General features: G+C 34.9%; 1 protein-coding gene across 8 annotated transcripts in view; it reads left to right on the top strand.

Annotated features, from left to right (window-relative positions):
- LOC111087693 (MCM domain-containing protein 2-like) overlaps positions 1 to 18,041 on the top strand; it is a 97,644-nt gene that overhangs the window by 18,574 nt on the left and 61,029 nt on the right. For all 8 annotated transcript variants that reach the window (XM_022395191.1, XM_022395195.1, XM_022395194.1 and 5 more), the window contains one exon: positions 12,490 to 12,557. In XM_022395191.1, the coding sequence (XP_022250899.1) occupies positions 12,490 to 12,557 (68 nt within the window). The remainder of the gene's footprint in view (positions 1 to 12,489; positions 12,558 to 18,041) is intronic.

The raw sequence follows: 18,041 nt of genomic DNA on the forward strand, positions 1-18,041 counted from the left end.
ATTGTTTCTTTTTTTTTCTCCTCTAACCACTGCTGTAGTCTCTCTTCTTGTTTATTTTCTCGTTCTTATTGTTTCTTTTTTTTTCTCCTCTAACCACTGCTGTAGCCTCTCTTCTTGCTTTTTTTCTCGTTCTTCTTGTTTCTTTTCTATTTCCTCCAAAAACTGCTGTAATCTCTCTTGTTTATTTTGCTGTTCGAGCTGCCACTGTTGCAGGTTTCTTGCCACTGCTGTTGTCTCTCATATTGTTTCTTTTCTCGTTCTTCTTGTTTCTTTTGCTGTTCTTGTATTGCTGCCATCAGATCTGCTAAATTGTAGTTTGATTTGCCACCACTCGTTTCCATTTTTTTTCTTGTTTTCCTTCCCACTCTCTGACACCAATTTGTTGCGTATCTGCTTGTTTGATAATTTCGGGTAAAAATTCTTTCCGAGTGACTTCAGCGATACAAGTCCCTTCTTGATTAAAACTAGTTTATTCTTTCTTGATACAAATTTTGTAATACACTTAACAACTTTTATAACACACACTATAAATCACAGTGATTCACACACTTTACTTACAGTGCCTACTGTTCACTTGACTCAATTATCTATCTATATCTTCAATCTATCAGCTTATATTGCTGGCTTTCTTTTCCAGGCTTATATACTAAAAGAGAGGGTGTCTAGCAAATACTCGAAGATTTGTGGGGTTCCTCGATAATTCTATAAACTCCAGCGCACATGCTCCCAGCATCACGTGACTTCCACTGTCATAACAATACTTATGAGGAGTCAATGGTGGTATGCAGCAGTTTTAGTTGTTGTCCAAATTATTCCCTCAAAATTATGGTTTTTAAACTTATCAGACTCCCATGCTGCCTCAACAACATTTTTTACAAATAAAGAATCCTTTTTATTTGCTCTTTTATTCAGATCCAATAAAACCTGTCTGATCCACACACTCCTTTTCCAATATGAACCTACAAAATGCATAAGATAAAAATAAAATTAAAGAAAACAATAACCCAGTTTAAGTTACTTAATTAATGACATAAAAATAAATTCCTTACACTATTATAAATACTTTACATATTAAATATGCATGCCCATATGCAAAAACAACACATTTTAATAAGGAAATAATTTCAAAGTATGTTGCAACAATGCTTATTTCGGTTATTGTAAAGTTTACTTTATTTCACAGAAATAAAACTTTAGTTTTTTAAAGCATTTCTATACAAGTTTTTAACTTGTATAGCAACTACCATCTAACACACTATAAGAAGCTTATATCATTATTAGACTCACATGATTACATCAAATGTTATTAGATTTATAAGTTATGCTGTGATTTTTAAATTATAGAAAACACTTTAATGTCAAACACAAAATTATTGAAACTGATTTTCCAATATGAAACACTACATAGGATTTCTTTTGCTATATTGGAAATATAGTAAAGATGTTTAATTGGGTTACAATAATCTATCAACATTATACTTTATGCTTGAACAATATTCAGCTCTGTTTAGAAATGCTAGACTATTATCAAATATATTAGCTTCTAACACAGTAGATACAAACATTCCCATTACCTGCCCATCCTAAACACTCATTTCAGGTATTAAACCTTGATTCAAAATGAAATGTGGTTGAAAACCTGGTTCTTTTTTTTGAGAGAATTCATCTTGCCAGTGTGGATCCTTTTAAGTTCTTGGAAAGTCTGATACTAATGAGAAATATGCCAAAAGTTTATATAAACCACAGCAGAATACCCATATCTGCCAGAGAAAAATCACTGCAATTAAAGCATTTTTGTTAAAACCATACATTGGTATAAAATATTTTATATAGTGATACGTGTATGAATTTCAGCACAGTCTTATATTTAATCCTTTATATGTTTGAAAACTAAAGACACAAATAATACATAAATCTATAATGATATCTCAAATGATTTATAACACAAACAGAAAAACTATTTTTTATTAGAACATTTCTCATTCATAAAAAAATATAGCCTTGCTTATAGAATGCAGTCAACACTTGGCATACAAAAATAAAATCAATAAATGAAGAAAAATATCTCCTACACAAAAAAACAGCCGGGTACGTCAACAATAGAAACAAATGCTTACTTTTACTCTAAAACTTTTCAAAAAAATTTTCTTGCAAACTTATGTTAAACTTCTGTACATTTTGTTTTCTTCTCCCAACTCCAACAGTTGCCTTTTACAAGATGATAGCTCTGTTTTTAACTTATTCACTTCTTTAATAAGCTCACTGACTTTTTTGATGATCTTGTATATTTTAGTTTCATTTCCATATACAGTTTTTTGGGTATTACTTCATCATCAGAATTACTGTCCATAAAATCTTCATCACTCTACATGTTTTCTTGAACATGGAATCCACTAAAGACTTGGAGCTTTGTTTACATCCGAAAAATGTTTTCAGCTCTTTTCTTGCTTTATCCTGTTGAGTCAAATTATTTTTCCTGTGCTAAGATTTACATATAATCAAAGTTATTATTAATTATATAGAAATATTGATCTCATAATCAAATCAATACAGTATTTTACTTTGCAGACTTATTTATGTAGTCTTGATGTTAAGAAAATAAAATTTAAAGTTTTTGCACAGATTTCATACACTATAAAACCCATTTTTCATGTAACTGTAATTTGGGGAACTTATTAATTATCAAATATGAAACAATCATAACTGACTTCCTCATTCCTACAATAAACTGCTTCTTTTTTAATGTTCAACATTTCATCTTCCTCAGTAATACTATAATTTGTGAGGCCATTACACATTATAATTAATGAGTTTCCACCTTATGAAAGAAAACAGAATATGCTTATAACAGGGCTTTGGTTTGGAAATTTAAACCTATTATGGACATATTTTTAAACCAGTTTGTAGAAGAAGCTAAAGTTTTAGCATTTAATGGTGTCACATAGAAAAAGGACTGAAACTTAAGTTAATAGCAAAGTAGTTGGTCGTTGTTATAGTGCAAATAGTTTTGCTAGGCCAGTTAATCAGAACACTACTCAGTTTAATGGTTACTATGGTAGTAGTTTTTGTTACAACCCTGGCCTATACAACAATGGATGTGCTAGATATCCAGCATATTTTGAGTGTAAAGAAAGAACTGATAGAGAAATGTTGTGAGACATGTAACTTGCTCTCATAGAAAGAAAGAGTGTTAATGGAAGAAAAGAACCCTCCCCGTGGATAAACTTGCCTTTTCTTTTATGATGGTGTCTGGCTTTGTACTAGATTACATACATTCTGTTTTGTTTAGTGTCATAAAGCAAATAACCAACATATGGTTATAAAAAACTAGTGAAAAATATTATATAGGTGCACCTACATTATTGCGTATTACGTGTTAACCAATAGAGTACAGTAAATAAAACCATCATCATACATTAGAGGACTGTGACATTCCTTATGTGAAAGATGATTCTGGATGGCTTCTGAATGGAAAGCAAGGTTCTTATTCCATAATTTACCATGCTTAAAAGGTCTTTACCCAAATAATAATTTTTGCACGTAGTTTTGTTATTATAAGCTCTTTATTTACTATTGGTAGGTAAAATAACACTACAACAAGTTAATTGTTCTGATGTTATTATTCTAGAATTTGGAGTTAAAATGCAAATTCTATACAGTTTACATAATATGGCATTTAATATACATTTATTATACCATCAGCTAGTAAAAAACTGCAAGTTCTTATATAAGAAGGCTTTACCAGCTTTCTCAACAATACACAGAATCAGAAATGACATTCTTCAGTTTTGTAGCTGTCTTCAAGAGCATGCACCATTAAAATTTACACACTTAGTTGGTGAAAATGTAAATTTGCTTTGGCATGAAGCTGTACAATGTACTTTGAGTCCAAATGAAACTGAGATAGTTGCAGGAGCTGTTGGTTATATTCTAAAATCATTTCAAGTATTCTCACAAATGATTGTGAATAAGCAACTGATCTGTTCAATAGAATATAAAATCAGATGACAGTGTTCTACAGCTAAAAACTAATACAACTGGTGTGGTACTGAAAATTGTCACCTCCTCATTAACATTCCAGAGAAATTTTTAGTATTGTTGAAGGAATTCAAATGATTAGATTTGCCAATTGTAAGTGAGAGGTTGTCAGTTGCTAGGGTACATCACATTAGCCTTTGTAATGAACAGAATAATATTAGAGCAGTTTTGCCCACTGAAATCACCTCCAAATGTATTGCTATAACTTTTACAGATATGTGTGTACCTTTGTTAATGTTCATGAATGAAACTGATTTGATGAGGAATGAACCTCTGATATTTGGAAATATAGAGATGCATGTGTATCCATTTTGAAATAAACAATTATGTTTTTCAACTTTGTTTATTGTTTTGAGTTATTAATCTAATGCAAAAAGCAATACATAATCAAAAGTGTTTCCAATTCCTTTTAATTACCATCACACTGTGCAGTCAGGTAGGAAATTAACCCATTTGAGTTATGTCAATTTTATTACTTTCAACTTAAAACATATAATAACAATGACATATAACTAAAAAATGTTCTATCTATTGTAACATAAAAAAGAGAAGACAAAATAAAATTTTATTTATCCTTTTATCACAGAAATGTACTGTTGCTCCTCTTTATTCTTGGTAGGCTGTGTTTAATACTGCAGAGCATTATATTCTTGATCATAAGTATTATCATACAAATTAGAGCATTTTTTTACAAATTCTGTAGATATAGCTGAAACAACTAAATAAATGTTTGTGCTTCCCACTTTAACTGTACTTCCGTTTTTTGTAATTCATCAAAGTTAGCTTTTGATTGGTGGATGTTACTGCTGAGTAACAAATATTAATTTGTTATGGTGTTTAGTCTTTGTTATATTTTTAATCAATCAAATGACAATTTTCTGAAGCTATTTAAAGTGCTTTTCTCGTTTATCAAAAAAATTAAAATGCTGCATGTATTACAAAACTTGTATTATATATATAATAAATATATGTCTAAATCTACAATTTGTCAATGGATGGATATCTACAACTTGAAAGGATGGACATACATGGATATGCCAGGAAGTCTCACTAACACATTACACTGTTTTAAGGTATACTTATTAGATACTTGCAAGTATATTACAGCTTCTGAACCAGCTGGAACAAGCAGCTCCACATAATTTCCATTTAAAAACCAGCAATAATGTTGGAAGCTGGCTGCCTTAAACCAGCTAATATCCATTTAAGATTAGCAAAACCATCACAGTTCCATCTTCACACTAATTAGACCAGTTTCAAACAAATGCAGACCAATATTATTTGTGTTATTTTGACAACTAGTTAAACAGTACAAAGAAAATAAATTACAGGACAATAGATGTTTTAAGTGTAACTTGAAGGGACATATTGTCAGGTACTGTAGGCAAAGGTTTGTATGGAATAAGAACTCCTCTCGAAGGATGCGAAAAATAGGTAATTGTTATAAATGTTGGAAACCTGGCCATTATGTACAGCTGAGACTAAAAAATCAACAGCTGTTACTAAACTAAAGGGGCAGAGCCCATGTAACCAGATCAAAGGAATAACACAAAGCTAATGAGGCAACAAGAAAATAGTAATCATTTGAATTTGGGAGGCAAAGTTCAGCTGGGAATACTTCATTTATATCAAATGAGAAAAGAAGTTCATTCTTTGAGGAAAATCATCCACAAGTCCATGGGCTTATTGATGAAAAACCTTGCAGTATGCTGATTAACACTGGTTCTGTAGCTACAGTTGTTAATGAAACAAGTCTAAGGACGAAGAAAGAAGAGGGCTTGATGCAAACAGCAGATAGATATAAAGTTCCACTTAAAGGAAAGTACCAATACTGTAGGAAGCTTCTGCATGCTTCCTGAAGGGTGGGTAATTGACATAAAGAAAGACTGCATTCCAAAGCAAATACTCACTTTCACACACAGAATAGCTTATTTTTCTCTTGAGTTCACATGATCTGACAAAGAGGTTTGCAAGCCAACAGCCTTGTGAAAACTCACACTTAATCTCAACTGAAACCACGTTAATTTGTGTCACTGCATGATAATGTAATCAGGCAGCAGAACCCTCCACCTCCATGTGCAATGACACTCTCTGCATTCACACTCGTGAATCCTTATTCTTTTCATCGGCACTCTCCTGTGCAGATGTATTTGGCTTTTCTGATATTTGATTTTCAACTTTAACTTGATTGAGTTTAGACATACTCACTATGAATTCCCAGTTTAATGTAGACTCTTCTTCTGAAGATATTACTCACACTGAACAAATTACCAATAATTCGATGGGAAGTTCTTTATTCATGGAAGACGTGACAGCCATTGTTCAATATGTAGTGAGGTCTATGATGCAACCAGGACCATCTGCATCAGTCCCTTCTCTTTCCTTCATGACTGCAGTTGAGGAGGACGAATTTGAGCGATTTTTTTACCTCCAGGTTTTGCTTTGGAAACGCCTTTATCTACTGAATTTCATAACTTTATTACTCAGGTATGTACAGTTCTTTCTCTCTCTTTTGTATTATTTGACTCTTCTCATTCTTTTTTTTCCACAACCTTTCCCTTTTCTTTGTTTCCCCCTTCCTAGTCATTACTGGACATGCCACTTCTTTTCTAGACCAACTTCATTTCTGCAACCTTATGCCTCATCCCTCTTGCCTGACTGATTCTTATGTTCTTGCTTATGGTCAACGATACTTACTATTCCTTGACCCACAATCTTTAGAGTCTCTCTTGCCAGTTTGGGGGATGTATTCATTATTAGCTGTTTCCCTATCTTGTGCTGAATTTTCCCTACTTCGAGCCTTTTCACTACCCTTCTTAGATACCTCTCCTCCATTCATCTTATGATGGAAGTGTTTCACCATTCCTCTGATGACTCTGCCCTTTTTCTTATTATTATTTAGTTCCTTTATTGTTAGGACCTAATGGGAAGAGATACTCCACTTTCTCAAATCCAAATCCATCTCTCTTCCTCCTTTCTCTAGGACATTTGTTTTACCCTGTTTCTTCATTTGGAGGTTTTTGGTAATGTCCCTAATTCCATTGAATCATGGGCTGAAGCTCCTCACCATCAATCTTATCTTATACTTCCATAGTTTTCCATTTGTCCCAACCTTGCCCTTCTTCTACCCTCCTTTCTTTTCCTGTATTCCGCCCTTCCACCTCTTTTCATTCTACTCCCATCTGATGTCTCACCTGCCAGCCTAATTTCTGGTGGCCATCCAGTCAGTTTGGGACCTGTGGGACCCCATCTGTCTCAGTTTGTAGACCTATGGCTATTTTTTTCAGCTGATAAGTGGGGTACTCAAGTTCTTTCCCATGGTCTTTCTTTTCACCTTTCTTCCCATTTTCTTCTTTTCCAACCTGTTGCCTTTCAACACTCATCTGATCTAGCCTACCTTCAACATCTGAAGGAGGCAGTGTCAGACTTGTTGGAGAAACAGGCCATCAAGGGAATTGACAACCCCTATCCAGGTTATTACTCCCACCTCTTTGTTGTCTCTCAAAAAACTGAGGGCCAGCGTTTGGTTATCGACCTTTCCTCCCACCAATCGTTTCATAGTCATCCCACAATTTTGGGTGGAGATTTTTTCTCTCTCTATTGGTCTTTCCAGCCTGGCCTGTGGATGACCCGGGTTGATGTGTTCAGATACCTTTCTCCACATCCTGATTGCCTTGTCCTCAGGCTTTTTTCTCTGTTTACATGGATAACAGTTCCCAGTTCCATGCTCTTCCATTTAGAATGGCATCAGCCCCTTATGCTTTCAGTTGTGGGCCTTCACTTGACATCTTCATGGTCTATGATTCGATTTCTACATATATGACTGGCTTCTCCTTGCCCATTCCTAAGCAGAATTCTACGAACACACTTTCCTTCTTCATCATGAAGGTGCTTGTTTAGTCCATCCTTAACTAAGCCTAATATCTCATCCACCTGGGGGATTCTCTTCAACTCTTACCTCAACTATGCCTAACCTTCTCTGGTTTGCTTACGGGACCTCAGGCATTTGGTCATGTTTGATGCTAGAGGTTCTGTCTCTTTTGGGGACTTTGGCTTCTTTAGAAGCTCTCATTTCATTTTACCATGCACATATGCTTCCCATACAGTGGGCATTGCATGACCAATGGAACCTTTCCAGGGTACTACTGTCCTCACCAATTCTCCTCTCTCCTTCTTCATTGTAGGATCTTGTATAGTGGCTGGACTGCCCCAACACCATCTCTGTTGTTCCATTACCTCCTCCCAAACCTGAACTTAACCTCTTCACAGACACTTCTCACTCTCTGGATGGGAATCATCTCTTAATGACTATCTGCCTTTGGACTCTTGGACCCTGGAGAATTGTTTGCTACATATGAATCCCTAAAACTATTTGCTGTCCATTGAGCATGCTCTTATTTCCTTCTCCTCCTTGTGGATCATTTGTCTCATATCAACCACTAAGGGGTCATTCATTCCAGGTTTCTGCTTTCAGACTTTGGACCTCCTTGCTTGGGCCCATTCCATTTGAGGGTGTGTGTGTGTTAAAGCCTGTCATGTTCCAGGTGCACATGTCATGTATCGTCTTTCTTTTGTCGATACTGTGTCTTATCCATGGTATGGTCCCTACATCTTTCAATCTTCCATTAGATCTGCTCCTAACTTGGAACTCCCTTCATAGATGCCTGTCCCACACCCATCAATACCAAACTTTCTCTCTTTTGTCTCCCATACCTCATCCATTAACCATGGCTCTCATTGCTCTCAATCAGGACTGGCCTCATCTCTTCCTTTATGCCTCTTTCCTTGGGTCCATGATCTGATTTGGGACACCCCCTTGCAGAACCCATTTGGTAGCTCCTTACTGGCCCATCCAACCTTGATTTTTGTTACTCAGTCTTCTCTTGACCAATCCTCCTACTTATTCCCAACATTCCACCCCTTCTGGTCCAACCACACATCACTCTTTTATCAAGGAGTGGCATCCCATCATCCTCACATGTGGGATTTATCAGATCCATCACTCATTGAGCCAGACCATCTGAGTGTGTAATTTTTTTCTGTCTTACTCTTGTCACCCTTCCACCTATTTCGTGTGGGCTTGTCACTGTTGGTCTATCCTCTTGGCTAACCTACCTTACAACACCTTACCTCTTTCTTGTGGCTCTTTGACTGTGTTTTGTCTGTCTTTATTATTGTGGGTTATTGGGTGGTACTGTTTATTACATTCTGCTTTTCTCGAGCCTGTAGAATTTTTTTCCTCTGTCCTTACCATCCTGTTCTGTTCCTTCCTAATCCACAGACCTTCCCATCCTACTCCCTTACCTGTTTCGGATCCGAAAGTGGTTCTTCACGCTCTCACCTGGGACCCTTTTGAACCTCTTGTCACTTGCTCTCTATATCATCTCTCCTTCAAACCTATTTCCTACTCTTTCTTCCCTGTGGGTGTCATTGTTCTGATGTCAGTGCCACAGATTCCTCCCAAACTAACTAGTACCAACTTACTTTTTTCTTTACCTAACTGGTCCTTCCATCCCAAGACTTCCATCACTAGGAAAGGTGGACATACCTTTCTCTCATATACCTTCCTTTTATATCTCATATTTATGATCGTTTTGACCTGAACAGACTCCTATGTTTTATATGGACCATTCGTTGTTATTTATCTTGCACTTCTTTCTCATGGTGTTCCTATCACCATCTTTTTATTCCTTGGGATCCCTCCTCTACTAAAGCCCCTCCTCCCTACACCCTTACTGGATGGATCTGCTTGCTCATCTGTCTGGGTTATTTCTCTTTGGGGGTGGATGATCATCAGCTCTTCTATCCTTTCACTAGATTCGATACCTTACACATTCTCTTGCAGTCCTCTATGGAAGATTCTCCAGGCTAGTATGTGAACTATTTTCATAGACCACTGTCTTGCTGTCTTCTCTCTGGAGGGATTTATACTTCCACCCATAGTCATCCTTCAATCCACCTTTCGACTTTAAACAAGTGATGGTACTTGTATTTTTTATTCACAACTAACTTAGTATAGGATCCCATTAGGCAGTTAGTGTTGCCTCCCAGGGTATACTTATACAAAATGTGCATCAGACTAGGATAATGGAAAACATTCATACCATCTTTGCTGGCCCTACACATACCCACTGTGAGATGAGGTGTTCTGCAAGACAACTTGAGGTTTGCTGGTGGTATTTCAAAATAAATCTATATTACATATCATGTTTGATCTAGATCATACCTGTTCTATAGACTATCATGGAAAAAGCCAGAAATGGAGTTGTGTATCTGCTCACTTCGGTTAGCACTTGTTGACTTTTCAAAATAGGGTTTCACAGTCACCCATTGCACTGTCTCTAGTAAAAGACCATTCTGGACTGAAGGACTGATAGGGATCCAAGTGCAGTCTCCAAGTCTCCTTTACATGAATTCTTCCCCCTCATCAAGTGGAGCACAGAAGACCCTTGCCACTTACCAGTTCCCATCTGCTAGAGTGGTGTATCATGGAGAAGCCTCACCAATTGGGACCTAAATGTTGGGGCTAGAACAAGGGGTCCCTCTACAGTGAGAAGTGTGGTTGGGGTGACACCAGAGTGCAATGCAGGTCATCCCACATATATAATTATGATACATAATGCTGAAAAAAAAAAAACCTCACTCCTGCAGCTGGCATGTGGCTTATAGAAAATGATGGTCAAGTGGTAATGTGTATAATATGGTACCCTCCTCCTGTACCTAGCATGGAACCTGTAGAGACTGTTGGTAGAAATGAGGTGAACACTCTGTATACACCAATGATGTATTACTCAAATACCCTACCTCACAGCAGGCAAGGGGTCCATTATGACTGATGGTTGAGTAGAAGTTTATATAAATATCCATACAGACATGATTCCATACAGTGCCAGGATACTTATCACAAGTGTTCTCCCACAGCTTGTTTTGACCTGTCAAGTCTGATGATAGAAGAGGTAAGCACACAAGGTACAGTGAGTGAGCCTCAAACTCACTACACATATGGGCTTTTGTCTGACAGCTTGTGTGCGAGTTCTCAGATGGCCATGTATTTATTCAGGTTATCCTAACACAATTATGGCTTTTCAGCCAGTAGTGACAACAAGGGACAAGACACCATCCCAGCTGTATATCATGGGCCTCAGAAGAGAAAACCAACAAAAAGACTTGGTGAATGGATAATATAATGCAGTATTTTATTTTCAAACGAGGATTATTCAAGGAACTTCACAATCCAGAAAGTGGGCAGTGTTATACACCGTATTTTTAATGTTGTAATTTAGATGTTAACAAGAGGGTGCATCATGTTAGAGCAAATTAGTTGTAGAATGCTTGGGAATATTAATGAATGAGAGGCTTTGAACAAGGATTAGATTATAAATATGAGTGAAACACTGAACTGGTTAAGTAAGCTTTCAGGAAAACAGTAAAGCATCAAGAATATATAGAGTTAGTTTCTAGTTAGTAGAGTGAAGCAGTCAGTATTGTTACGTCTCTGTATGTTTGTTTGTTAATTTTTGTGTGATACAAGTCCTTTCTTAAATAAAACTAGTTTATTCTTCCTCAATACAACTTTGCAATACACTTAATTTCCACAGTTACTTTAATAACAAACGCTATTATTCACAACAATTCACTCACTTTATTTCTGCGCTTGACTCAATTGTCCGTCTCTATCTCCGCCTGTCAGCAACTATAGTTCCGATCTCTCTATTTGCTATCCTTGGTTCCCACCGACCACAAATGCTGTCCTTGGTTCCCAACTCTACCTCTCTCTCCACGCCTGTCTCCTTTGTCTAGCGCACTTATATACGATAATAGCGCCTGCGTAGCCTCTTCGAGAATCTTCTAGACACTCATCACGTGCTACCAGCGTCACTTGACTTCCGCTGTCGTAACACAAACGCGTGCATAGCACGCACTAGCGTTTTTTGCAAATCTTCTAGATAATCATTACGTGTTACCAACATCACATGACTTCCACTGTCGTAACAGTATGTTTATATTTCTGATCTCTGTTAACTACCATGCATAATGAGTTAGCTTGTACAAGTAAGTTGATTTTTATGTTAATGTAGTGCAGATAATTTGACTGTAAAAATAGGCTTATAACAAGCTACAAAATGTACAAACCTGCAAAGAAACGTTAAATAGAAAACAAAACTAATTTGTTATTGTTACATAGAATGGATATTGAAGTATTTTCCCTAAATAATCTAAAAGAACTTTCTAATGAAGGAACATCATTAAAGCAATACCTTTAGTTGTAAATGCTATTCAAATTCACATCCATCTTCACTGAATCTAGGTCTGAGGATATCTTTAAACTTTATATTTGCATGAAATATCTTCTGTAAAACTGGTATTAACTTGAGTTAAGCTTTATGTAAAAATCCTATTAAAATTACCCACCTTTCATATTGTGGTTGCATGCTTTTTGTCTTTTCACAGAAAGGACTTTTTGTGCTTATACTGCCAGAGCCCATTAGTGGAAGATCCAACGTGCCGTATACTTGGTGGTGAGCTTAGGTTAAGCTAATAAAATAAAATTTTTGGACTCCATATTCTCTATAAAAAAAAAAAGTTATTGCTATTATATAAAGTTGCCATTTCAAAAATAGATTTAGTTACTGGTAAACCATGAACTGCATCATCATAATTTTTGTGGCAAACATTGTATGGAAAATTCAAAATCAGGTCTGACATTGTGTGTATGAACGCATGAAGTCAGAAACTGAAATTTATACTCACCATATACTATGAGAACATGATAAAGGTAGAAATAGAAAAAATGACCATGTTTCTGCTGGCTCAACAAAATATTTTTTGGCTTTTCTTTGTAGAACAATTTTGTTTTATAGGTTTGTATGAACAAAACTTAAAATGCTTTTATGCATTTATATTGGGCTTACTATAAGGAACTTTGCTCTATTTTATTTACATCAGTGGCATGTAGATAAAAAATGGTCTATAGTTTATTTAAATTTGCTGATGACATTAAAGTTTTGTGTGTTGCTAGGTGAGGAAGATGCTTCAGTCTTACAAAAGGATTTGGATTATTTGGTGAGTTGGGCAAATAAATGACAGATGGTTTTTAATTAATGGTGAAAATGGTAATACTATGGGACACAAATATAAATTTTAGCAGATAGGTCATTTTTTGACATTCTTTGAAGAGGTTACTGCTTATGTAGATGAGGGTACAGGTGTGTATCTGATGTTTCTGGATTTTCAGAAAGCACTTGACAAGGTGCTACATAAAAGTCTTGTTAAAAAGGTTATCTTTGTAAGTGTAGGGGATAGGTTAGTTCATTGGATAGAAACATGGCTAGATGGAAGGAAGCAAAGGGTTGTTATAAATGGAGTTCAATCAAATTGGATTAATGTCATGAGTGGGGCATCTCAGGGCTCAGTGTTAGGACCTTTTCTCTTTTTTTGATTTACATCAATGATATAGATGAAGGAATGGTCTATATATTATTTGAATTTGCTGAAGACATTAAGGTTTGGGGTTTGCTAGCTGTGAGGAGGATGCTACCATCTTACAAAAAGGTTTGGAGTATTTAGTGAGTTAAGCAAATAAATGACAAATGGCTTTTATTTATAATAAATGCAAAGTAATGCATGTGGAATATGACAATGTGAATATTGAGTATGATTTCAATGGGAATAACCTTAACAGTGTTATGGAAAAAAAAGATCTTGGTGTTCTGGTTGGTCAGTCTCTTAAACCATCCAAGTAATTGCTGTTACTACAGTGGCAGGAAAATCTGATTTTAAGTTGTATCTACAGACATATTGGATACAAGTCTAAAGAGGTTATAATGTCATTGTATAGGTCATTGGTTAGGACACATTTGGAGTATCGTATTCAGTCTTAGGCTCGGATGATACATTGGATGGAAATGCTATCATATGAGGATAAGTTAAAATCTCTGAACTTGTTTTCTTTTGCAAGAAGAAGAGTTAGAGGGGATCTGATGGAGGTGCTTAAGATTTTGAAGGGAATTGATAGTTTTGATGCATCATAATTTTTCATATTTAATGGTTAGAATTGTAAGATTAGGGGACAGAGCTATAAAATTTGACAGGGAAGAAGTCATCTTTAGTTGAAATCGCTTTTGATGTGGTGGATGCACTTAATTTACAGGAGTTTACGGGAAAGCTTGATAAATATTTGAATTATAAGGGCTGTCTCTGAGGTTTTCTATGTTTGTTTGTTTTAAAAGGTTTAGTTTAATTTAGTGGATAGGATGCCTAGAGGGAAGAAAAGGTCCTTTGTTGTTATATATTATTGTCAGAACTTTTAAGTATATGTGTATATGTGGGTGTTAGGGATTCTTCTACAGTAGGTGTCTGTGACTTGTTGGTGATAAATTCGAACACTAAATGGACAGCATGCACTCCACCTGTTTTAAGATAATATATTCAATACAAGATAAATGTAGGTACAAAACTTCTTTACACTATGGAGATCACAGTTGTATCTTAAACACTATACATTTCTCTTCTTCTTGTCAAAAGTCCACTTAGGCTAACTCAGTTGCTTTAGAATCCAGTTGACAAGCTGAACTATTTTTCTCTACTTTTACCACAGTAGTGTTGGTGAATAATTCACTTACATTAACTTGTGGGTTACCACAGTTGTATACTGAACTTCCAATAATTGTCTTCTTTCTGTCAAAGTTCACACAGGCGGGTTTAGTTAGTTTAGAACACCCTTTGACAAGACAAATTATTCTCCTTATTTCTATCAAACTGTTAATCTCACCTAACATATCAACTGTTAAGGCTATTCACTCCAATGACGGCTAACTTTGCATTTTCACTCTTTTCTTGACTGAACTTCCCTTTCACTTGACTTTACTTTTTCTCTCCTCCAACTCGTTTTGTTGCCGCTATTTATATGTTTATCACTGAGGCCTCTACAAAATTCTATAGCCTTGACATCAATGAATTGCAATCACAATGTACAATAGCCTCGACATCAAAATGTACAACGCTTAACGAGTTATGTAACCAAACTTGTCATAAGTACATGTATCGCCTTTTAAATAATTACTTTTACTCTCTTGTTATGAAAAACTAAACAATCATGAAATATTAACTCACAAAATAAATTAATTAACACTACCTACACTAAACAGTCTTGTATATCCAACAATTATGTTAAACATAAACAAAATGTTGAAAATTAATGCAGTAATTTCATGCTGTGTCTTTGAGTGAGAACTGCACAAGAAAATTTATAACTCTTGTAACTTGAAAGTAGATTTTTATATATATATAAGCATAAAAAATGAGAGTAAATTATAGTGTGGTAAAAATCTCCTTCGGTTATTGGTAAAATCTATACTTTTAGCACAAAAGATCACCCCATAAGATAAAATTGTATTGAGTGGGCTTATTCTTTAATGTAAAATTGATTTACTATACTATGTTAAAATACATATAAGAATAGATACATAATTTCATTATTTCCAAACTTTATTTATCTTTTAACTAAAAGCATACAAAATAACTGTAACTACAAAAGCTAAAATATTTAAAAATATTAACAAGGATGTTGAAGAAGCAAAAAATGTCACACAATTTCATGATATTTGAAAACTTGTAGCTTTTTTAATACTATATTTTCTGAAATAATTTCTGTTATGATAACTTCTGCATTTTTCCAAAAAGAATTTCACAAAAATGCTGTTTTAGTATTTTTTTGCAAATGTATGTATGAGTTTAGTGGGAGATTCAGGTAGCAATGATATTTTGTTCAGTGCCAGTTTTTGTTGATAGTATATGCAACAAGGAGCTTAGACAAGAAATTTAGTGATATTTAGTTTAAATTCTTTTCTGGCCTTCATATATTAGACAATGATAGGTGGTAGTGATGGATTTAAAACTCCATTAGGCATAAAACAGTTACATGTGGATGTTCAAAGCTTAATCACATGTGCCCATGTAATACTCTCAGTTTCAAACATGATGTTAGAAAACATGTATGTTCAACAAACAAATTTGAGACAAAAATATTACACCCTCTAATCCTTTTTTTTGTAGGCGTTTGTTTCAGCTGTTCATTGTGAGAAGGAGGTAATTTAATAGTTTCTAGTAAAGTGCTTGTTGTTATGGTAATTTCTTTATCATAAAGGGGGATTGAAAAAAAAGCTTTTAGAAGCAATTTTGGTATTGGTGCTATTGCTGAGAGGCTGGTTTATATTATACTTTTTAAGGAAGAATGTATCAGTGTAATCTCAGTTTTAAAGAAATTATAATCATATTTAATACTACAAAGTTAAAAAATTAGATGAGAGAAAAAAATTTAAAATTAAACAATTCCAGCTGATGCATTTTTGGATAGCTTAGTAACAATATCAGTTAAGTCTTAGAATTCTTGCAGAATTGAAACTCTATGACAAGATTAACCCTCTGGACATTAGGGCTCTTGTATTTTGCATGACCTTGTAACTACTATGTAACCACGAAACTATATATACTATAACTCTGGCAGTACTTATTCTTTACAAAATTTGGCCACCTTTTTAGTAAACATTACAAGGCTTTTGTACACAAAAATCAAGTCTTTTCATAAAGTATTTTTACAAAAGGTTTGCCTGTGAAGTTACAATATCGTTTTTGAGTTAATTTGGGTGAAAGGGGATTTTCATCCTAAAAATAAAAATACATCTTTGCATCTTACAGTTTTCATATTTTATTTGGATAATCTCTAAAACCTCATAAACCAATATCAAAAATAGTTTTTTTTGTAGAACTTCATATTTTATTTAATATTTCACCTACTCCCAGAAAATAGATTGGATACTATAAATTCTAAGAGATACCTTGTAACAGACTAAAATAACATGTCAGTACAACCAGGGTTACATCAAAAAATCAATTTAGTAAACTGGAACAACACATGAAATAAAATTCAGCACTTAACAAAAACACAGTTAATAAACACGTGCCTATCCAGGACTTGATACTAATGTTAATGAACAAAAAAACATAAATATCAATATTACGTATTTCAAATAATGACATCAAGAAAAATAACCAGAAGAAGGAAAAACCTAATTCCAAAAATAAATAAAAAATAAAATCCAAAATCACCTTTCTATAATAATAACAATATCAAGTGACAAACAGCAATAATTCACTAACTGTCTCTTGTCTCAGTTTATGAAGCTTATGGCAGGGTATTTATTTACTGTTTAAGTCATGAGAGTACATCTCATTTGATCATATTTATATAATATTTTGCTATATTAATAGTATCTGTATGCCACCACTAAGGAAGCTTGTGTCAGTTTCATAATATATACATATTTTCTCACAATAAAAGTTATCAGCTAGATGGTGAGTTAGCATTTTCATGTAACCAAAAATTCACAGATAAACTAAATGTTGGAAGGAATAATAAATGAATGATAACCAAAGCCATAACAACAAAAAAAAGAATTCACTATCTCTCAACCTCACCTCCATATGCAGAATGGCTTGATTCTTCGTGTATTTGCTTATGAGATTTGTATGGCCCCTAGCCTTGAGCTAACTCCCACCTAAAAATCACGTATTTAACATGAACTGCACTAGTGCATGATGACATCATCATGTAACAATAGTCCTCCACCAATAGGAGGAGGACACAATCTTTTTGTACAATAACTTCCCCTAAACACTTGCACTTGAAATAACATCAGGATTGTCTCAAACAGATGTATTTGAAAATCATTAATCAATTACATGTGATTTGCGATAGTTTACGGAAGTTAAATTTCATTTAAGTTTCTTTTGTAGCTAAAGAAAAATAAAAACATCCCTGCCTACTCATTCAGTTGGCCAATGTTCCTTCTCCCGCATTTGAACATGAGCAGGATGATAACAATTTTGACAGGCTGTCTTCCCCAGCAGGCCAGGTGGTTAGGGCGCTCGACTCACAATCTGAGGGTTGTGGGTTTGAATCCCCGTCACACCAAACATGCTCACCCTTTCAGCCGTGGGGGCCT

The sequence above is a fragment of the Limulus polyphemus genome, unplaced genomic scaffold (assembly GCF_000517525.1).
Source record: "Limulus polyphemus unplaced genomic scaffold, Limulus_polyphemus-2.1.2 Scaffold2480, whole genome shotgun sequence".
In the NCBI taxonomy this organism is placed as follows: domain Eukaryota; kingdom Metazoa; phylum Arthropoda; class Merostomata; order Xiphosura; family Limulidae; genus Limulus; species Limulus polyphemus.